We start from the raw sequence: 22,004 nt of genomic DNA on the forward strand, positions 1-22,004 counted from the left end.
GATGGACGGATTGGATGGATGATCAGGATGGCCGGGGATTGACGTCATTATCAGGACTGTTGGTGATTGTTCAAGGTTCGATTGACCAGCCAGCCAGCCAGCCAGCCAATTAGCTAGCCAGCCAGTATTCCCTCAACCCGCTAACACCTCCTGAATAGACAAGCAGTTGTGACAGCTATGGACGTGAGGACTGGAGACATGTTTCAATCGCGCCCATTACCGCGAAGGAAACATCGAAAAAGTCAAACAGGTACAATCATGATTTTGGCAATGACGTCCAAGGTCAGAGATTTGTATTCTTGTTCCAGGAAGATAGGCATTGGGTCATAAGTGAACGATCGAGAGTTGTACATCGTTGACCATTCTACACTCTCTCAATCCCAATCGATCATAATCTCCATCGTGGAATGCCATCCATCGGCCAATCAGTTATCATAACAAGTTGTTGTTGTTGTTGTTCATGTTGTTTGTTGTCGTGGGTAGGTACTCTGTGGATTGAGATTGGGTAGTGGTCAGATGATGTGATTGATTGAATGAATGGGTATATCTTGCGAGCTCAAGTCGACTTACTGTTAGGGAAGTGACGTGGCTGGTTGTCCCTGGGCTTCCTATGGATGGAAAAGGGAAAGGAGGATGATGGAGAGGAGGTAATCGAGGCAGTTGATGCAGAGGACAAGGCTGAAGATGCTGTTGACGATGAGGTCAACGACGGCGAGGACAATGATGGAGAGGATAACGACGGTGAGTCAGTCTTGTTGACTCTCCTTCTCTTGTTATCATTCTCGTCCAAATTATATGGATCAATCGATGTATCCTTCAGACACCAATATCCAGTGTTTTGGAATATCTGGTATCCATTCTGGAACAAGTTGGAATAGTGTGACAATGTCATTCCGATGGTATGCTTCCAATGAGGTATCTCTAGATTGTTTGATTGAGTTAGTGAGTGATTGGAATGTATGAATGATCAATCAATCATATTACATACTCTCTCTCCTACATATAATGTCCCAGTGTATGTTGATAAAGTCATAGATGTCATCACGAAGATGGAAGTATCGCTTGCCAGTGGCCAGATCAGAGTTGGCACGGTGTGTGTTGCTGTACTTGGCCGCCTCGGCCAAGGCATAGAGCACGACGTGCAGTATCTGTGACCAAATAGGTGTGCTCTTCTCAAAGGACACAGGGGCACCTCTAATACAAACAACACAACGAGGTATCCTACATTGACTTGATGGCAAGGTCGAGGTCGAGGAAGAAGTTGATGACGACGACCGGGAAGAAGAGGTTGTCGAAGAGGATGAGGAAGACATTGGGCTCATGGACATTGACTTCTTGCTCGGTTGGAGACTCTGGCTACTATTACTACTGCTGCGGCCCAACATGAGAGGACTCACACCATTGTTGTTGTGTGATTGTTGCTTGGACTGATGTGTGAATGGCGAAGATGGAGTTGATGTCGACATCGATGTCGATTGATACTGTGATGGTTTATACATTGAATGTTGTTGCTGTTGTTGTTGCTGCTGTATGTACAATTTCTGTTGATGCTGTTGATGTTGTTGCTTGTGTAATAATATTGAATGAATCTGATCGTTATCCAATGGTGACAGAGAATGTTGAAAGGATAGCAATTGAGGTGTCTCTTTGTGGAGTCCAATTAACACTGATGTAGCATCTCTCTCACGGTCCATACGATATGCTGTGGCACTGGCACTTGTACTTGCACTCGAGCTGGAACTAGCAACACCAACATTAACATTAACATTGTTTATATTAACATTACCACTTCTACCATAATAATAACCATATGGTTGTTGTTGTTGTTGTTGATGTAATAGATTACATTCATTTACTACATGTTTGATACTTGGTAGTAATGTTGATGATGAAGTTGATGTTGTTGATGTAGTTGATGTTGATGATGATGTTGATGTTGATGATGTAGTCGTGTCTTTGATATCATCTTCATCATCATCTTTGAATGGATCACGTGATGTATAATCTATGTGTAATACATTGTTATAATTGTTGTTGTGGCTGTTGTTGGACTTTGACGAAGGAGTTGAAGATGCTGAAAAGGATGAAGATGGTGTGGTTGTGGAACTTGAAGGTGAAGTGCCACCAACAAAGTAAGTTCCTGGAACTACTGTATTGTTGTTGCTGGGATAGTTATAATGTTTGGGTATATGACTCTCATGCATTCTCTTATTATTGTTGTTATAATTATAATTATTGTTATATGTTTGTTGTTGTTGGGCTGGAGTAGGAGTAGGAGGAGAAGGATATGTGTATTGTGTATATTTATAACCTTTACTATTACTATTATTATTATAGTTATTGTAATTATAATCTACCATGGTTGTCATACCTGCATATGATGATGATGATGAAGTTGACATTGATGTCAATGAAGGTGAGTATGTTGATATTGAAGTGGACATTATTATAATTATGAACATATAATAATGGAAGGTCGTCAGATATGAAGAGACACCTTTGTATGTATGAATGAATATATGTAAGTATGTATGTATGTATGAATAGTAATATATATATAATCTATACTATTCGATGAAGATGATCAGGTCTAACTACCTTATTAACAAACTAAATAAAGTATATATATATATACTGATTACTTAATAGATGTATTTATAATATATATAAATATGGTAAGTTTGATCATGATGGTGGATGGACAATGTCCCAAATTATTGGTTGGACCATGTCCAAGAAACTAACAAACCAACATACATACATACATAAATACATACATACATACATCAAACTAACAATCATATGATATCTCTACCCTTACCTAGATGATGTGTGTCTACTCCCTTTCCTTATTTGAATCATCTGGGTACCAGTGTGTGTGCAGTGCACTGAACTGGATTGGATTACTTGCCGCCCGCCCCCTCAATAGAGGTGGTCATTGTTGTTGTTCTGATTGGACGAAGCACATCAAATTTGCGGATAATGGGGTGTGTGTGCCGCATCTCCCTGACGTCTGGTTGATGATCAGGTGCCCGCCCATGTGTGTTGGAAGTCCTGTTTGAAGGACCAAACGGCGGAGGAACCGCTAACTACCCCCCCTGCATCGCATGTCAGGGGTGCAGAAGGAAGGTTTGGACCCATGACTGATGAGCTCAAGCCCAAAGATATATATGTACATCATGTTTGATTGATCAATTGTATGATCATGTATGTAGACTATCGAATCGATGCATATATGGTGGATATTGGGCTGCTGCAGGCAGCATGGGCAGGATAGTAAGTTGGTAGGTTGGGCAGGTTGGATTGGAAAGTGTGTGTTAGTTGCGGATGATGGAGAGTTGTACCTTGTTTGCAACGAAGTAAAGCTCAGGCCAATGGGTCAATAGTGCGATCCATGAGCATCACCATGGTGAATCAAATGCAATTGATTGGTTGATTGGTTGATTGGATTGAACACACCAAGACGTCAGACATTGATTGACACTTGTGGATACCACACATATGTGTCTAGACACAGGTATCCGTCCGGATACACACTGACTGGGTGAGTGATCAAGATAGCTAGCTTGAAGATAATGATCATCAACAACCAATGTTGACAGTTTAATTCGCACTGTTCAAGGCCAAGTTGGAGCTAGCAATTAATTGAACTTGAAGAACATCACATCACCATCCTTCACTTCGTACAGAGGACCTTCACTTCTTTGCTTGCCTCTCTCCTTTGCCAACTTATCATCACCATTGCAATCGATAAAGTCCTGGTATGCAATGGTCTAATGTTCGATTGAACATAAGTGAGTTGGTTGAAGGGGGCGAGGGCGAGGTCGAGGGTAAGGGCAAGGGTAAGGGTTAGTGAATGATCGATCAAACTTTGGACCGCACGCAAAGGAGGGGCAAATGGATGGCCAAGATGAGAACTACTTACATCTGCCTTGATGAAACCTTTCTCAAAGTCTGTGTGGATGACACCGGCAGCTTGTCTTGCCTTGGTTCCAACTGGGATGGTCCATGCGCGACATTCTTTCTCTGATGCTGTGTAGTAGGATTGGAGACCCATCAGACGACGAGCACCATTGATCACTTTGGACAATCCATTATGCGTCAGACCATATAGTTGTAAGAACTCTGTCTTCATCTCTTCGCTCTCCAGCAGTGCCACCTCCGATTCTATCTTGGCCGACACGACCACTGGGTCCATCTCGAGACCCTGGCGCCTGCTGAACTCCTTGACCATTTCGGTGTACTTGTTGCCAGTGGCGGCGTCGCCCTCGCCCACATTGCATGTGTACAACATCGGCTTGGACGTCAGCAGATGCAGGCTGTGGAAGGCCGGCCACTCTTTCTCCTCGATGACGACATCGCGTGCCATCGTGCCGCCCTCCAGCGCCTTGACAACGCGCTTGGCCAGCTCATGGCGCAAGGCTTGCTCGGGCGTCATCTTCTTCTTTTGCTCGGCGATGATCTTCTCGAGTGATTGGAGATCGGCCAGGATGAGCTCTGTCTCGATCGTCTCAATGTCCTTGACCGGACTCAACTCTCCATTATGTACGTGTGTAATGTTTATGTCTTCAAAGCAACGGACCAAATGAACTATGAGTGATACCTGTCTAATGTTTGCCAGGAACTTGTTTCCAAGTCCCTCTCCATCAGCTGCGCCCTTAACCAATCCAGCAATATCCACAAACTCCAACTGTGTCGTAACTTTGCTCTTTGTATTCAACATCTTTGATATATGATCCAATCTTTCGTCTGGCACTGTTACCAGTCCAATGTTTGGGCTGTTATGATTGAGTTAGTCATTGAGTGGCTGTTACAGACCAGTCAGAGACATACTCGATTGTGCAAAAGGGGAAGTTGGCTGCCATGGCTGCTTGTGAACTGGTCAGGGCATTGAATAGGGTCGACTTGCCAATGTTGGGCAATCCGACTATACCAGCAGACTTGCAACTACCACGTGTCCTAACAAAGTATGATGCTTTGGCGTCTTTTATCTCTTTTGGTGCCTCGGTGGCAAAGTATCTTATTGTATTGAATGTGTTGTTCAGACATTGACTATGTTTAAACAGTCCATAACCTGACCTTGATAGACTTATACTGGTTATCATTCTTGTATAAGTATGTATGTATATGTATGTTTGATTAATGACGTCAATCTGATCACATTCGTTCGTTTTTATGATTGTGTGTTAGTGGGAATGTGTGGCAATACAAATTGTAAGTTATCAAATTAATGCGGCCAATGATGTCCGTAACAGTGTTACCGCGCTAGAAGCTCAGTGGCGAGGGGTATGTTTAAGGGTTTTTTTATTCACTACAATTAGATGTTGGCAGAGGCGGTGGTGGTGAAGGTCTTGACATCTGGGTTCTTCTTGCCTGGGTTGCCCAACACCTGCTTGAATGGACTGCCCTCGATGTGCTTTCCGTTCAGCTTGACGGCGGTGGAGAATCTTCCGTTGCCCTGGAGCGAGTAGGCGGCGGTGTAGGTTCCGTTCTGGTTGTCGATGGCGTCCAGAGTGATGTACTCGGCTGGGCCGGTAATGGAGACCTCGAACTTGTCGCCTCCGTAGGTCTTGGCCTCGCCCTTCTTGTTCTTGGCGGCCACGGTGAATGTGAATGAACCGAATGATGATCCCTCGTCGGCACCCTCAATGCACTTGACAGTGACTGGCATGTCCTTGATGGGGACGTCGCGCAGGGTGACGTTGATCTGGTAGTCTCCGTCGACGGTTGGCTCGTATTGGACGGCGTAGGTACCGTCGTTGTTGTCGGTGACCTTGGGGTCGACGACGAGACCGTTTGGTCCGTTGATGGTAACGGCGAAGGGGTCACCTCCGTCGGTTCTGGCTTGACCGTTAGTGTCGATGGCAAAGATGGTGAACTCGGCGACGGCATTGTCGAAAGCCTCGACCAAACCTGGGCCCTTGGCGTAGGAGTGGTTGGCAGATGGGGCTGGCTTGACGCGGACGACCTTTGGGAAGCCGTTGACGTTATCGCCATCGAGGGTGAGGTTGATGGTGTAGTCACCTGGGACCTTTGGCTCGAACTCAACATCGTAGGTACCGTCTCCGTTGTCGACCATGACTGGCTCGACTGGGGCTGGTCCCTCAACAGTGACGACGAATCCGTCACCACCGTCGTTGCGGTGAACTCCGTCGGGGTCGACGGCGTGGATCTTGAACTTAGATGGCTGGAAGCACTCTCCGTGCTCCAAACCTGGGCCCTCAGCGTACGAGTTGTTGGGATCGGCAGCTGGCTTGATGTGGATGTTCTTGGGGATGTCCTTGATTGGCTTCTCGTTCAGAGTGACCAGAATCTCATAGTCGCCTGGCTTCTCTGGGGTGTAGGCAACGGTGTAGGTTCCGTCGCCGTTGTCCTCAATGGAGACATCGACCTGGTGTGGGCCAGAGATGGACACCTGGAAGGGGTCACCTCCGTCAGTGCATGGCTTGCCGTTGGCACCGACAGAGTGGATGGTGAACTGGGTTGGGCGACGAGCCTGTGCAGCCTCGAAACCTGGACCGTCACAGAAGGAGTTGTTCTCGTCAGAGGACAGGACACGGACTGGGACTGGACCCTGGGCCAATGGGGTGCCGCGGAGGAAGACCTCAACGGTGTGATCACCACCCTTGGTTGGGTTGTAGACGACGTCGTATGAGCCGTCACCATTGTCGTGGACGTTGGCTGGGACGTTGCCGGCTGGGCCGGTCACCTTGACGGTGAAGTCGTCGCCTCCGCGGGTCATTGGCTCGCCGGCCTTGTTGCGACCCTGGATCTTGAATGGGGCTGGGACGCCAACCTTGGCACCCTCCAAACCTGGACCGTAGGCGTTGGACTCGTTGTGGTCAGCACCGTCGATCTTGACGTGGAATGGCGAGTTCTTGATGTCGACGCCGTCCAACTTGATGTTGATGACGAGGTCCTGTGGCTCGCTGGCGGTGTAGTTGCCCTCGTAGGTTCCGTTGGCCTTGTCGACCAAGTGGACTGGGATCTGGGCACCGTTGTCACCGGTGACGGTGACGGTGAAGTTCTCACCACCGTTTGGCAATGGCTCACCGTAGTAGTTGATGGCCTTGATGGTGAAGTCTCCGCGCTGGTTGACGAAGCCACCCTCCAGACCTGGTCCGTAGGCGAGCACCTGGGAGGCGTCCGATGTGGTACGTCTCTTGCGCTCGAGGGCCTCGGCGGCCTCCTGATCACGCTTGCACTTGTTGACGGCGTAGTCACGGAAGTAGGACACGTAGGTGATGACGGACAGCTCGTCTGGCAAGTTGACCATATCGGATGGGTCCATAATCTTGGGGATCTCGTACTGCTCGAGGGCGACATCCATGGCACGGTCTACGTCGGTGAGGGCGTCGTTGGTCAGGGTGTTCATGTCGAGCACGCCTGGCTTGAGCGAGTCGGTGAGGGCCGACAGCACCTTTCCGTCTCTCCACGAGTCGGTGAAGTTGTCCACACGGACACCGTATGGCTTGACTTGGTTGCGCACCCACTCCAACAGGGCGGCCTTTGGCGAGTCGGTCTCGGCCATCTGGATCTGATATCTCAGAATCAGGGTCCAGATCAGACCGAGGATGAGCTTGAGCTGGCCATCGACGATGTCCTCAGCACCAATACCCACGAGCTTGAGACCCTCCTGCTTGATAAAGTTGACGGCCAAGTTGTTGTTCTCCATCTTGTGCAATCTGATCTTTGGCTGCTTGTTGAACTTGAGGATCTTCTTGCTTGAGATAATCTCCAACAAGTTGATCAACATGATACCATCCTCCAGGTCTGTGGCGAGGTCGTTAATCTTAAGGATACGCTCCTTCAAATAGTTGTTGGCCCAACCAGTGAAGGTCTATTATCGCATGAATGAATAGAGGATTATATATAATAATTCAATTACAAGTGTAATAATGGGATGGATGAATGAATTAGATAAGTGATGTTAGTTACCATGTTCTGACTTTTCATTATGTGTGTGATTGTGATTGTGTGTGTGATGGTGTGGTTGATTGATTGATTGATTGAATGACCAAATATAGATGAATAGATAGATATGTGATGTTACATACCCTCTTCTGGACATCAATCCAGGTCTTCTTTGTCTCAGTCATGTTTAACAAAGATTATATATAGAGATAAGTAAATATACAAGGAGATAGAAATATACAGTTTAATGAATGACTAAACTAACAACAATGGTTAGTTTTGTTGGTTGTGGTCCTCCACAAAGGAAGCAAGGAGGAAGACCCTCTGTCAATCAAGGACCCATCAACCCATTACATACCCTGAATGGTGGGTCTGGACACCCTGTCGAACAGGTGATGATGATGTTGACACAACACAAACATGGTGACCAATCTGCACCTTGTTGGGTGCTAAAAACACCGGTCAAGTCATATGCAAAGATTTTTAGAATTAATTAAATAATTTATAAATCAGGAAGTAGGTTTGGTTGATCTCCCGAAAGTGATGGGTTGGTTGGTTTTTGTCAATCCTTTCAATTAAAATGAAACAGAGTTGATCGCAGATTTAGGTCGTTTCAGGTAAAAAACGGGGCCTACTTATCAGGATGTGAATGTATTTATGGTGTATCTAGGGTCAAGTCTATCATTTGTGTAATGATCATTACACAGTTTCGTTGTTGAGGCAATGACAACATAACTTTAATGCATGTCTTTGTCCAGGCCTCGTATACCCTTAGACCAAGGCACCCATTGCTGTAAGATTGGAAGATGGACTGACTAAACACCAGACACATAATACTGAGATGAGACACAACTGACCCAATTGGGTCTCGTGTGGAATGGAGTACCGCATTGTCAATAAGACATGGTCGTGTTCCAGGCCACGTGTGTTTATCAGATCAGACATGTGTGTGTATGTGTGTGTTTGATAAGTGATCGATATTCCCATTTCAAGATATATATCGATTCTTATTGGGAATAAATGGATAGGTAGGAATTATTATTATAATTATATTTATATTATTTATTTATTAATATTATTATCGATATCTTACATCGATGTGAGGGGAAAGTAGTACTATGAATGTGGAAGTTGGAAAGAGAAGTAGTAGAATTGATTGAGGAGGGTCCAAGAGTGTGTCCTGGATGCTCGTGTATGATTGATTGATTGATGATAGAGAGATGTTTGAATGTGCGCGCTGCTATTAATAATATACATATTGATTATGTTTGTTTAGATGATAGCTATTGGGTCGAACTTGTGGACTTATGAGGGGGCGGCACACTCTGGAACTCCATTCTTGGTCGAGTGACATATTAATGGTCGCTGGCAGTTCAATGTGGAGCAGGTGATCCTGCGACAGCTGCCAACACGAGAAGAGTCGGCAAAACACTCAAAGCCAGTCTTACAGTAGGATTGGCTGCATTCACGAACTGGGGCGCACAGCCATCCGCCGTTGGACTCGTCATTCATACAGATAGTATCAATTGGACAGTACATATCCCTACAGATGTCGGATGAGGTCCTGTTGTCACTTCCAGTGTCGAGCTTGGTGGCGGGCTTGGGGGTGACGGGCGGCTTGGTTGGGGCCGTCGTTGGCGTGGCGCTCTTCCTGCACTTGGCTCCTTCGACCGGATCATTGATGCATGCGTAGCCCGCGAGACATTTGATGACGCTACACGACAGGATGCTCTTCTGGATGCAGCTGGCGCCCTTCTCGGGGTCGTCCACACAACGGAAGTCGGCGCCACAGTTGATCAGCGAGCAGCTCAGCTTGGGCACACACTTGGGGCCATCCTCCTCCTCCTTGCAATAAGTGTCGTTGGTGCACTCAGTGTTGGCGCAAGTGGGCTTGGGTACACATTGTGGGAGTGAAGTGCTGGCGTTGATCACACATATCTGGCCTTCGTCACAGGTCTGCATCGAGCAGTTGGTGAACACACAACGTGTGCCAACTTCGGAGCTATCCTCAATGCATACCATGCCATCGTCACAGGTCACAGAGGCACACTTGGGCACGGGCTTCTGGCAGTATGGACCCTCGACCTCGTTCTCAACGCAATCCATGCCATCGTCACAGGTCACCATTGTGCAGTCCAGGGTCGAGCGGCACCAGGGCAGGTTGGTCGTGTCGTTGATGGCGCAGGCAAAGTTATCGGGACAGACCTTGCTGGCACACAGAGATTCACATGTAGCGCCCAACTTGTCATTGTCCACACACTTGGTGCCAGGGTCACACTTGAGTGACTTACATGTAAGTGGCTGGCACTTGCCGCCCTGCTTTGGATCGTCAACACACTCAGTGCCAACTGGGCACTTCATCTTGCTGCAAGCAGACACACATGACAGACGGCCCGAGGTGATCTCCACGCACTTGGTGTTGTTGGGGCACTTGACTGAGCTGCAGGAGGCAACACATCTTGCGCCGCTGGTCGGATCCTCAATGCAGCGAAGTGAGTCGTGGCACTTGAGCGAGGAACATGTTGGGATGACCATGCCCTTGGGGTAGGTCTTGGAGACAAAGTTGTCTGAGCTGGGGAGGTCGATCGTACCGACGGGGGAGGGGTCCTCTGGAATGTCGTTGGGTACACACTTGGCGCGGAAGCCGCAGCATTGGTTGGCGGCACGCTTGTTGGCCTTGCAGCTGGTGGAGGCTGCCTCGTCAACACATTGGAAGCCTGCTGGACACTTGCCACGGGCACATGTGTCGTTCAGTGGGATGAACGAGCCGTCTGGACGACGACAGTTGTTGACGTCCAACTGGAGAACGTCACCATCAGATGCAAGACACCAATTTGAAAGTCTAGGGTTTGGTGTGCAGCTCATCACTTCTGGAGTCAATGTCTGGCATGCCGTCACATCATCAGAGCCAGGGCAACAATGTTTTCCCTTGATACCAAAACACTTGGTTGGATACTTGGAGCATTGATCATAAGTTAAAGCCTCGCAATCTGGATATAATATTCCAATAGATTGATTGATTGGTTAATTGATTGAGTTTTAGTATGAGTACTTGATTGATTGATTGGATGGGATAGTTCCACAGGGACTTACCAAAAGCAGCTGCTTTGGATAGCGCGACAAGGCACAATAGTACCAAGACGGTGGACAACAACTTCATGATTTTCGAATTCCTGATTTAAATGTTGTTTGTATGTGTAGGTGTGCGACTGGAAATTGGAAGTTGGTAGTTGGAAGTTGGAAGTTGGTAACAAAACTAACAAATGTCCTTCTAGAATACTATATGATGGCTGGCTAGTTGACTCACTCAATAGTAGAGAATATATTCTTAAGAATGGTTTGAAATAAACAGGCAGATTAATGATTGAATATATATTAGTGTCCTTCAACAGGTCAGGTCGGTCGTAAAGCGATCGCGCGAGTGTTGACTTACCAGACTGTCCTGTCTAGTTGGCGGGCTGGTATCTATTTTCGACTGCGATGTTGCGCACTCCACTCCATTCTTCCAATGATTAATCATGATGAGCTAACAGCCTGTCTGCCAGCCAGCCAGCCTGCCTGCCGCTGAGCTCATCTTAGTTGTGTTGATTTGATTTGAGTTGAGCTGAGGAACGTGTTGCTGGAGATGGTAACTACCCTACCCTTGCCTACCCTTATACGTCAATGTTAATATTGAATGATACCTGTGTTTATTGCAACACGACGCTGATCTACACAGTCCTTCCCCATCAGTCTTGTAGATTGTTTAGTGATGATCATGATCACCATCACATCTAAATATAAATCCAAATCACTTCCAACAATCACATGATGTTTGGATACACATTTCATACGACCGTCCATCCACCCTCTGTCTCTCTCTCCCTTTATCTGACATCATCGTCATCGTCGTCATCTTCAGCATCCTGCATCATCATATCCAATCAATCCAATCAATCAATCAATCCAAATGGCACTATATACTAAAGGGATGGGGGGTCTTATAAGGCAACACTGTATATCCTATCTATTTATCTATCTATCTGTTGTTGTTGCTGCTGTCATGGTGTGAAGGGGAGGCACATCACGTCACATCACTTCATATTAAATAAGCGCACACTCTGTCGTCTGATTGATTGATTGATTGATTGATAAATGTCAAGTCCATATATGGAATAAGTGTCACTAGCTGACATGTCCCGAGGTGATCGATCACACTGACAGACGAAACTAAGTGATGATTGTGTGTGTGTGTCTGGGGGTGAAGTGATTGATCAATCACTTAAGTGTGTGTGTTTGATTGCTGAGATCGAAGTCAATTAATATCAAAGGGGGGTTGATGGGATTGATTGACAGGTATGTATTTGAATATGACAGTCGCTCGCTTGTGTGGTGGATGACAGCGTTGACAACACCCGAGTGTTAGGAGTATAGTGTATGAAAGGAAGGAAGGAAGGAAGAAAGTATGTGATCACTCGTTTTAAATATCTCTATCTCCAACTTTTTCACTCTATCTCTATCTCTCCGGCTACTGCTGCTATGCTCTTCACTGCCAGTGTGTGTGTGTGTGTGTGTGTGTGTGAAGTGTCGCATCTAATGTCTCTTCCTTCACTTCCTCTCTTTCCTTTCCACTTTGTTGTCTGTGTGTATGAGTACCAACAATGTTATTGGTATTGATAATGGGTCGCCATGACTGTATAAGCTATGGTTCTACAAATTCTGGTGTAAATGAAGATGGGAGAGAGAGATCATGATTGTTTGTCGCCACACTTGATCGATTGATTGATTGACTGTGATTGTCCTCCTGTCCAACAACTTTCGAAAGATGTTGAATCTAATGTTGAGCCATTGTGAACAATATAAATAATATATAATTATCATAACAACTATCTAACTATTGTTGTTGTTAAGTGACATGTAGTATTCAAGCTCATCTTGTTCTTGTTGAAGCATCAGGTCATACTCATTGAGCATCTCTGTCATTGGCATGTATGTTGTTAGCAATGATTGATTGATTCGATGACGATGTGTAAAGCATACCCTTTTCCTCATTGGCGAGATACTCCTCCAGTTCTTTGACCAGCTGTTCTTCCTCGTCTGCAGACAACTCGAGTTGCTGCTCCGTCGTAGGCTCTCCTCCACTGCTGCCTGGCATCTCTAATCTGATCTTCTTATATTCACTTTGCAGTGTTGAGCGTACATTGATCTTTGACTTGAGAGGTGATGATGGAGGTGACTGTGAAGATGGTGTAGTCTTGTTGTTGTTCAAAGTTGTTGTAGTAGTAGTTGTAGTCGTAGTTGTAGATGTTGTAGATGTTGTAGATGTTGATGATGATGATGATGATGATTGATCGATCATCATACTATTATTATTATGTTTCATTCTCTCCTGATTCAGAAGCTTCCTTCTCTCTTCAGTAATCTTATCAAAGCATCTTTTCTTTAGCTTATCCTTGAGGTCTGTATGAGTGTTGTTTAGACCTCGTATCTTTAGACCTATCTCTGCATGTTTCGTTGCCATATCTATCTAGATTATCTCTTTTATTATTGGAGGGATTACAAATAAAGTTCTGCCTTGAATTATCCTTTTATCAGTTTGAACTTACAAGAAATATCAACATGTTGTAGGATATTTTTGGACATGTAAATTATGTGGTAGTAATTTTAAAGTATTCTTATAGGTTGATAGATCGAGGGCTTCATTATATTTGTTAAGTACCTCATTTAATAATAATTAATAGGGGCTTATCATCCTCTTAATTAGAGGATACCCTCTCAGTAAGTACTGTTGTAGACAACAGTAACCTTTTTGGTTTTAATCATCCCAAGTTGGCAGTCAAACAAATATTGGTCATCACTTCAAACGGCATAAATTATTCCTCAATATTCATATATAATAATACATTGGAGACCCTCAAAGTAATAATTCCTTGATCAAATCCAATCAATTTCAATCCAATCCAGTATGCACCACTTTTTTTTATTTAGTATGAATACTCCAACTCGACCCACCAAGATGATGATACGGTAAAGTTGTTGTTGTGTCTTTTGATCAGTCAAATAGTCAAACATTCAATACCCCTCCCAATCACACACATGTTAGCATCAATCATCTAAACTCACACTCGTACATCTTAACCAACCATCCATTTACATTAGCCCTATGGCCCCATCATCAATTCAAATATACGACTAGGTTTACTCTGCTGATATATGACAAACTAACTTTGATCATATTCTGATCGCCGAATAAAAGATTTGAGGGGGAATTCAATCAATTTGGATTCCGAACTTGATGAGGATGTTGTAGAGGATGGGGGCATCCAGAGGGACATCATCTTTGTATGTACTTTTTAATTTGTTAGTCAAACATTATTAAATTACAATCAACTATTAACAGGGTATAATGCCATAGTGGGCCTATTCCATTCTCTAAATATATTGATATTGATAATACCTGATACAAAGTGTTAGACCTGTGTTACTGGTTATAATGTAAATAAGGGGGTATCCATGGATTAATATTAATGCATATGAATGTCCACGTTCCACAGACTTTAATAATATTATATGGGAATCACCATACAATACATACTTAGTCTTCCAATATAAACGATCGTACCTTCATCCAAATATTTGGTATTTCATTATTAACTGGTACATATTTTCCTTTTAAAAACATATTTTATTTTTCTATTTCTATATTAATATATTATTAATACCAGTAATAAGAAGATAAATATTTATAGATATAATTAATTAGTTAATGAATTAAAAAAAAAACTATCAACTACAACCACAACACCATTAGGCTTCCCAACAAAAAATGGAGCCTCAAGAGGACAATGTCTTTTGACATTTTCCTTCCTCTGTCTATTATTATTTGTATCACTAGCTGGTAAGTAATGATCACTCATGAGTGATCACTCCATCAATCAATCAATCATTCATTCAATTACTAATGTTCTTCCATATAATTATTAGGAGCGAGCGAGTGTGACCTACCATGCCCAAATGGCACAGTCTGTTGCCAACCTTCACCAAACTTGAAGCCAACATGTATAAATGTTTGTCGTTTCTTGAAATGTCCAAACGGATTGGCGTGCAGCGTTGACAACAAGATGAGATGTGTCTCACCACTCTCGACAACAGCCAGCACGTTCGCCACGACCACAGTGTCCACTCAATCTACATCGGCCAGTACTGTTGCTAGTACTTTCGCTTCGACCACTGGACAAGCCTCGGCAACTGGTGTTGTGACAACTACTGTCTCGACAACTGTGTCTACACAGTCAACCTCTGCAAGCACTATCGCCTCGACTGTTGCTCAGGTATCAGCAAGTGGACTGCCAACTGGTGCTGTGACCACTACTGTATCGACTACAGAGTCCACCGCGTCTACTTCAGCAAGTACTGTTGCATCAACTGTTGCTCAGGTATCGGCTAGTGGACTACCAACTGGTGCTGTGACCACTACTGTGTCAACAACAGTATCCACTCAATCTACTACCGCAAGCACTGTTGCTAGTACTGTTGCAGGTGGTCAGTCCTCGACCACATTCACAACTACAGCGACGACCACTGTTAGCACCACCGGACCAGGTTCGACGATCACTCAAACAACATCCGCAAGTACAACTGTGTCGACCGCATCAACCAAGTACTGTCGCTTCGACCACTGCACAAGCGTCAGCTAGTGCTCTGCCCACTGGTGCTGTGACCACTACTGTAACAACGACTGTGTCCACAGCGTCAACTGTTGCCAGCACTGTTGCAAGCACTGTTGGTCGTCAATCCTCCACAACATTCACGACTACCGCGTCTACGACTGTTAGTACAACCGGTCCCGGATCAACTATCACCCAAACAACATCCGCCAGCACAACGTTCACTACGACGGCTTCAGCTTCAGCCTCCACAACAGTAACCACCACAGTGTCAACTCAATCAACATCGGCCAGCACTGTCGCATCGACTGTTGCTCAAGCATCCGCCAGTGCTCTACCCACTGGAGGTGTGACGACTACTGTGTCTACGACAGTGTCTACACAGTCCACTGTTGCCAGTACTGTCGCCTCGACGGTTGCTGGCGGCCAGTCCTCGACAACAGTCACGACCATGGCAACCACCACTGTTAGTACAACAGGATCAGGCTCAACCATCACTCAAACAACATCCGCTAGTACAACAGTCACTACGACAGCCTCAGCTTCAGCGTCCACCACTGTATCTACATCTGCCACCACCACCGTTTCCACCGCGTCAACAGTTGCCTCAACGTCGGTTAGCACTGTAGCTACTTCTGCAGCCACAGCCACGACCACCGTGTCAACTTCCGCCACTACAACAGCCAGTACTATTGGTGCGGGATCTACAATCACTCAGACAACATCTGTTACCACAACAGTTAGCACTGTTGCCACAAGCCAGGTCACTGCCTCGACCACTGTATCGACTTCGGCCACCACAACAGTGTCCACAGCTTCAACTGTTGCCTCGACAACAGTGTCCACCATTGCCACTGGCGCTGCTTCAGCCACTGGTCCAATCACATCAACCGTCGCCACCACCACTGTATCAACTGCGTCGACAACTGTAAGCACTGTTGCCTCGACCACCAACAGACCACCAACATCTACTGTTGCCACAACCACTGTGTCCACACAGTCAACAGTTGCAAGCACCACTGCTTCGACCTCTGCCAAGCCAACGACGACCACTGCCTCAACAACTTTCACAACCACTGCTAGCACAACTGGCGCAGCATCAACAATAACTCAAACCACAAGTGTAACCACCACTGTGAGCACCTCTGCCACTAGCCCTGTGACTGCTTCGACAACCGTGTCAACATCTGCTTCGACCACTGTATCCACCGCGTCAACTACTGCTTCAACGAGAGTATCCACAACATCAACAGTCGATCCAAGAGGAGTGACCACCACTGCCTCGACCACTGTCACCACCACTGCCAGTACCTCGGGTCAAGCTTCAACCATCACTCAAACAACCAGTGCCACCACCACCGTTACTACTACGGCGGCTACTGGTAGGGCTACAGATTCCACTACCGCCGTCACTACCACTGCCAGCACAACAGCCACGACCACCGGTGCCGCCTCGACCATCACTCGGACAACCACAGTGTCAACTGTTGCTCAATCGACCACAGTCACGACCACCGCCAGCACTACCGGTCCAGCTTCAACCATCACTCAGTCCACATCGGCAACGACAACTGTGAGCACTGCGTCCGCCACTAGTCCCGTCACATCGACAACAGCCTCGACCACAGTTACAACAGCGTCAACTGTTGCAACTACCTCTGTTTCGACCACCGCCTCTTCCAAGCCCACAACCACGGCGACCACCACAGTGTCCACTGCGTCTACAGTTGTCTCAACCACTGCTACTACAGCCACATCGACCTCAGCCACCACCACAGTGAGTACCACTGGAGCAGGCTCGACCATTACCCAGACCACTACGGTTACCACCACGGCAACACCAGGCTCGACAACAGTATCTACATCTGCTAGTACTATTGCAACCACCACCGGTCCAGCATCGACGATCACCCAAACCACAACCGCCACGACAACAGCCACCTTGGCCTCAACATCCGCCCAGCCAACCTCGACCACCGTGACCACAACTGCATCCACGGCATCAACAGTTGCCTCGACGATTGTTACAACCACTGCATCCACTGTTGCAACAACAACTCAGTCCACTGCATCTACCACTGTCACCACGACTGCTTCCTCGTCTGCGCCATCCTCGGGACCAGTCACCTCCACTGGTGTGTGGCTGACACAAGCGCTACGCTAAAAGGTCCGATCCCGCTTGCTTCGCAAGCTTCGCTCTAATTTATAAAAAGAGTGAACTTGTATTTGCCTTTCATAGTCATCGCCTCTACTTTTTGCCCAACCTTGAATTGATATTGATAGTACTTCTTTGGTATCTTTTTGACAGGAGATACGATTGGACTACCAGCGGAAGCGGATGGTCTGCTTGGCCTCTTGGTGTTGGAGTTGTTCTGTCATCGCAAAGAGTATGCCATCTATTGGGAAATCAGGGGTAGCCTCAACATCGTCTTCCTCTGATGAGGGATCGGATTCTTCTTGATCTCCACCTGAAACTGAATGAGGTTGATGGGTATCCTCACCGGACTCCTCGTGATCTCCATCGGGAGCGGCAGGACAATTGTTGTTGGAACTGGTTCTGTTGATACATCCCTTGATATCGTGTTTAAAATCTGGAATTGACAAGTAGGCTTCCATGATTGAATCTGCGTCTCGATTCTTTGTTGCCACTGCCCAACCATACTTTGTGTAACAATTTAGGAATGTTACAATGTACCTATCAAGAAATGATTAGTAACTTGAACAGGATGAGTTTGTTTAAATAAACTTACTGATAATTTTCTGCATCGACCTCAATATAGGTTACATCAATTTGTATTCTACCCCGAGTATGAGTAGTAATGATCGGTGTCTGTTGTATCTGTTTTGATGTGATCGTGGTACCTCCGTGCATTTGACACAAGTCACAGGTAGCGAGGATCTTCTGGATGTCTTTCTCCATCTTTGGCCATCTGTAGTTTGTAGTTGACTTGATAAGTTCAAGTAGTGGAGTTGAGGTCCGATGATTGCCTCGATCGACATGGTTCCTTTCAATAAGCTCCTTGCGAGCTTCAGGTGGTGGGATAATGAATACCCTATTGATCGAGTTAGATATATTATATATATATTTGTTTTATAAACATTAATAGCCTACATACACATCCTTTCCTATAGGGCGATACTCCAAACAGTTGACATATCCAGTACTTTCTTCAGGGAGTATTCTAAACAACTGTAAAGTTGATCTGACGTTGGAGTCCCTTGAGTATTCTTAAAGGAGTTAATTTATTATCCTTTATAGTACAATAATTATTATATACATACATTTGTTACCGTTGGGCTTGGTAGGAATAGGACAGTTGGGGTCTTGCAACAATGTGAGAATCTGATTGTGACTGAATCGGCTTAATGAAATTGAATCGCGCGTATCTTTGGTATCAGTTGATTGAGCAGGAAGAGGAGGAGGAGGAGGAGGAGGAGAAGGTGGAGAAGGTGTTGGCTGTGGAAGTTGTTGTAGTTGTCGATGTAGACGTGGTTGAAGAAGTTGGTGTTGTTATTGTCGACGTCTTAGACATGGTTGATTTGATTGGAGTTATGACTTTTACTTGTGCAACGATACGATGAATAGTCGGTTCCTCGATATATAGACATTTGCCTGTAACTTTACTTTCTTTGAGCAAAGTAATGAATATATCGACATCGTCTTGGTTGGTGATCATTATGACATTATTATCTGAAATGTAATGGATATCGAATTCATGTTTTGAGTATGTATTGGCTATCAATACACAAAGTTGTGAGATAGTTGGATTTGTTGTAGACTTTATATACTTAAAAGCCTCTTTGTATTTGACAAGTATAAGTAATGTTGTCATTGTTATTAATGTAGTGATAAAAACAACTTTAAACTGTTGATAATAACTACTAGTGGTGTTGATACACTCTCTGTGTGTCATGACATTTCAAAAAAAACATATTTTTGCGTTTGAAGTTCATCCATACACCATTCCCTGAATAACCGAGATTTCCTATTTCCTTAATTTACAAACCAATGTGTCCTTAATTTACAACAATTCATTTTCTCCAACCTATTAAATAACTAATAATCATTCCAACATACTAAAATAACTAATATGTTAAATTAGTATGTCATGTTATTTTAGTTATCCATACATCTTATTTTAGTTATCTGCTGTTATTTTAGATACCGTTATATTAGTATGTATATAATTTTCCAATACTAATTTAACCATCACCATACTAATATAACAACAACCATACTAATTTAAACTTTTGTTTATTCTTGGTATAATAGCAATTGACTAAAATAATATCCTCTCATATCTATATCACTTTGAATGACTGCACGATCACGACCTTGTTGCCTGAGAATATTTTGAAATTTCAACTTCACCCACATCAACACCAACAAAAGAGAAGACCAATCATTCATTGTTCACACCCAAACATCAACAACAAATATTACAACTACTGCACTCTATACAGACTTCCTCTCTCACTACTCATTATTTCTCTATCAACATACCTATCTCCACTCATTATCACCATGGCCCAACCAATGAATCTAAAGGAAATGGGTGATTGGGTGTACTCTCTTGGCGATAACATTCTTTCCCAAGAAGACAAGTTCATAGGGACAAAGGATATGACGCAAGATGATGTAGACAAGCTCCAACGTTATACTGAACAACAGCGAGTTGAGTACATCCGAACCAAGTTCATCAACCCGGCCAAAGTTGCTCGTAAGTACAAACTACATCGGTGCAATGACTTCACTCAATACTAACATACACTCAAGCCCCTGCTGCAGTACAAGGTGGTGGCCCAGCTGGTAAGTACAAATGAGAGCGAGTGATGTGTTCGATTGATACTAACATTCTTCTCATTCAAACTGTAGCACAAGGTATGTCATCAGCCATTAGCCAACAAGGATGGTGTCCGCCAGTCCACTGAGAAGCCTGCGACGACATTTGATGGTCAGATCACCAAGAATGGACAAGTCATCCAGTACGGTGTGGTGTCCAGCGGCGACTTCAGTACATCAGTGTTTGTAGACCGTAACCTGAATGGTGTCAAGAACTCTGAAGATGACCTTGTAGGCGGATTCACTGGAACGATTACGCAGAAGTCTGACGGAAGTGTCGTGGACACATTCCAGGTGACTGCAGCCAAACCCGTGTACACCAAGAAGCTCGCTACCGGAGATTATTGTGTCAAGTACACCAACCCTGCCGGTTCATTTGTCTCCGCTCCAACTGGAACCGACAACGTGTTCACTCCAGCCGGATCTGCCACCCCAGAGTACTGCTTCACTCAAGCAGACCAACCAATCACTGCCACTCTCGGAGTCACTGCAAAAAAGAAGATCACAGTCGATGTCTTTATTGACCAGGACAAGAATGGAGTCAGGGCTGCTAGCGATGCACAGGCTTGGGGATTCAAGGGCACTTTTACTAAGCCCGATGGCACCGTCATTAGAACCTTTGACATTGAGACCGATTCAAGGACCTTCACCATGAACCTTGAGCCAGGTGAGTTCTGTGTCACATTGGAGAACAAGAAGAGGAACTGGATGGTGTCGCCAACTGGTGCTGACAATGGCTACACCTTTGATGCCGCAACCACGTTCAAGGGCAAGAACTGCTTCACTCAGGCACAGGCTGATCAGAAGCTGGCAATGGGTGTGTTCACGGCTCCAGAGATATCATTCTCCGCTTTCATCGACAGCAATAAGAATGGAAAGGATGATAGTGAGGCCGCGGCATGGGGATTCACTGGAACCATTTCCACTCAGGATGGAGGAGAAGTCGTTCAGACATACACCACGGACGGAACAAACAGGGAGTGGAATGGATTCCTTGCACCAGGTAACTACTGCATCAACTGGGTGCACAAGAACCTCAAGGGTGAGCAACATTGGAAGTCAGGTCCACTTGGTTCTGACAACAGATTCCAGAATGCCAGATATTGTTTCACAATGACAACGGCCAACAAGATCAACAAGGCTGGTGTCGTTCCAATTTAAACATCCTTCTTGATCCATTCATTCATTCATTCATCCAATCGATTAGAATCATTCAAATGATCAATCACAAATCCATCAACAACAAATTATAACAACTACTAAATAAATAATAACAATGATTGAATGAAGTAATGGAAGTTTTTTCGCCGTGTTTCGGTGTGTAGACTTTGATCAAAATATACACGGGACACGGAAAACTTCCCTGGTTGAAGTGGTTAGTCCTTTTCAAAACATTTTGCAAGGTAGCTCAAGTTCCATTTGCCCCATTCCATTGGTCTACGATGGATTCAAAGAAGATGCTTTGTCGACATTAAGTATATAGATATCTATCTGTCCTGGTTATAAATGTCATAACTATTTATATATCATAATGATATGATATAATATCAATAAAACGAAAGAAAATCAAACAATCAATCAATCAATTAATCAAACAAAGA

At 45.0% G+C, this 22,004-nt stretch overlaps 9 protein-coding genes across 9 annotated transcripts; 3 read left to right on the forward strand and 6 right to left on the reverse strand.

Moving 5' to 3' along the window:
* Window positions 1–432: 432 nt before the first annotated feature.
* Window positions 433–1,466, reverse strand: SAMD00019534_057860 (hypothetical protein; the record flags this gene model as incomplete). The annotated part of the gene is made up of 3 exons (XM_012899277.1): window positions 433–488; window positions 571–921; window positions 989–1,466. 3 exons carry the CDS (start codon window positions 1,464–1,466, stop codon window positions 433–435), a joined length of 885 nt encoding a protein of 294 aa, XP_012754731.1.
* Window positions 1,467–3,641: 2,175 nt separating this feature from the next.
* Window positions 3,642–5,105, reverse strand: SAMD00019534_057870 (hypothetical protein; the record flags this gene model as incomplete). Its single annotated transcript, XM_012899278.1, has 3 exons — window positions 3,642–3,773; window positions 3,926–4,778; window positions 4,834–5,105. 3 exons carry the CDS (start codon window positions 5,103–5,105, stop codon window positions 3,642–3,644), a joined length of 1,257 nt encoding a protein of 418 aa, XP_012754732.1.
* Window positions 5,106–5,317: 212 nt separating this feature from the next.
* SAMD00019534_057880 (hypothetical protein) lies at window positions 5,318–8,099 on the reverse strand (the record flags this gene model as incomplete). The annotated part of the gene is made up of 2 exons (XM_012899279.1): window positions 5,318–7,840; window positions 8,058–8,099. 2 exons carry the CDS (start codon window positions 8,097–8,099, stop codon window positions 5,318–5,320), a joined length of 2,565 nt encoding a protein of 854 aa, XP_012754733.1.
* Window positions 8,100–9,219: 1,120 nt separating this feature from the next.
* Window positions 9,220–11,074, reverse strand: SAMD00019534_057890 (hypothetical protein; the record flags this gene model as incomplete). Its single annotated transcript, XM_012899280.1, has 2 exons — window positions 9,220–10,904; window positions 11,008–11,074. 2 exons carry the CDS (start codon window positions 11,072–11,074, stop codon window positions 9,220–9,222), a joined length of 1,752 nt encoding a protein of 583 aa, XP_012754734.1.
* A 1,709-nt stretch (window positions 11,075–12,783) lies between these two features.
* SAMD00019534_057900 (hypothetical protein) lies at window positions 12,784–13,255 on the reverse strand (the record flags this gene model as incomplete). Its single annotated transcript, XM_012899281.1, has 2 exons — window positions 12,784–12,869; window positions 12,934–13,255. The coding sequence occupies 2 exons, from the start codon at window positions 13,253–13,255 to the stop codon at window positions 12,784–12,786; spliced, it is 408 nt and encodes a 135-aa protein (XP_012754735.1).
* A 1,759-nt stretch (window positions 13,256–15,014) lies between these two features.
* Window positions 15,015–15,590, forward strand: SAMD00019534_057910 (hypothetical protein; the record flags this gene model as incomplete). The annotated part of the gene is made up of 1 exon (XM_012899282.1): window positions 15,015–15,590. One exon carries the CDS (start codon window positions 15,015–15,017, stop codon window positions 15,588–15,590), a length of 576 nt encoding a protein of 191 aa, XP_012754736.1.
* A 421-nt stretch (window positions 15,591–16,011) lies between these two features.
* SAMD00019534_057920 (hypothetical protein) lies at window positions 16,012–17,724 on the forward strand (the record flags this gene model as incomplete). Its single annotated transcript, XM_012899283.1, has 1 exon — window positions 16,012–17,724. One exon carries the CDS (start codon window positions 16,012–16,014, stop codon window positions 17,722–17,724), a length of 1,713 nt encoding a protein of 570 aa, XP_012754737.1.
* A 161-nt stretch (window positions 17,725–17,885) lies between these two features.
* Window positions 17,886–18,480, reverse strand: SAMD00019534_057930 (hypothetical protein; the record flags this gene model as incomplete). The annotated part of the gene is made up of 2 exons (XM_012899284.1): window positions 17,886–18,255; window positions 18,311–18,480. Coding segments are annotated over 2 exons (540 nt in total), but the record flags the coding sequence as incomplete, so codon positions are not given.
* A 1,632-nt stretch (window positions 18,481–20,112) lies between these two features.
* SAMD00019534_057940 (hypothetical protein) lies at window positions 20,113–21,564 on the forward strand (the record flags this gene model as incomplete). Its single annotated transcript, XM_012899285.1, has 3 exons — window positions 20,113–20,281; window positions 20,338–20,370; window positions 20,462–21,564. The coding sequence occupies 3 exons, from the start codon at window positions 20,113–20,115 to the stop codon at window positions 21,562–21,564; spliced, it is 1,305 nt and encodes a 434-aa protein (XP_012754739.1).
* Window positions 21,565–22,004: the final 440 nt, after the last annotated feature.

The sequence above is a fragment of the Acytostelium subglobosum genome (assembly GCF_000787575.1).
Source record: "Acytostelium subglobosum LB1 DNA, scaffold: scaffold10, whole genome shotgun sequence".
Classification (NCBI taxonomy): Eukaryota; Evosea; class Eumycetozoa; order Acytosteliales; family Acytosteliaceae; genus Acytostelium; species Acytostelium subglobosum.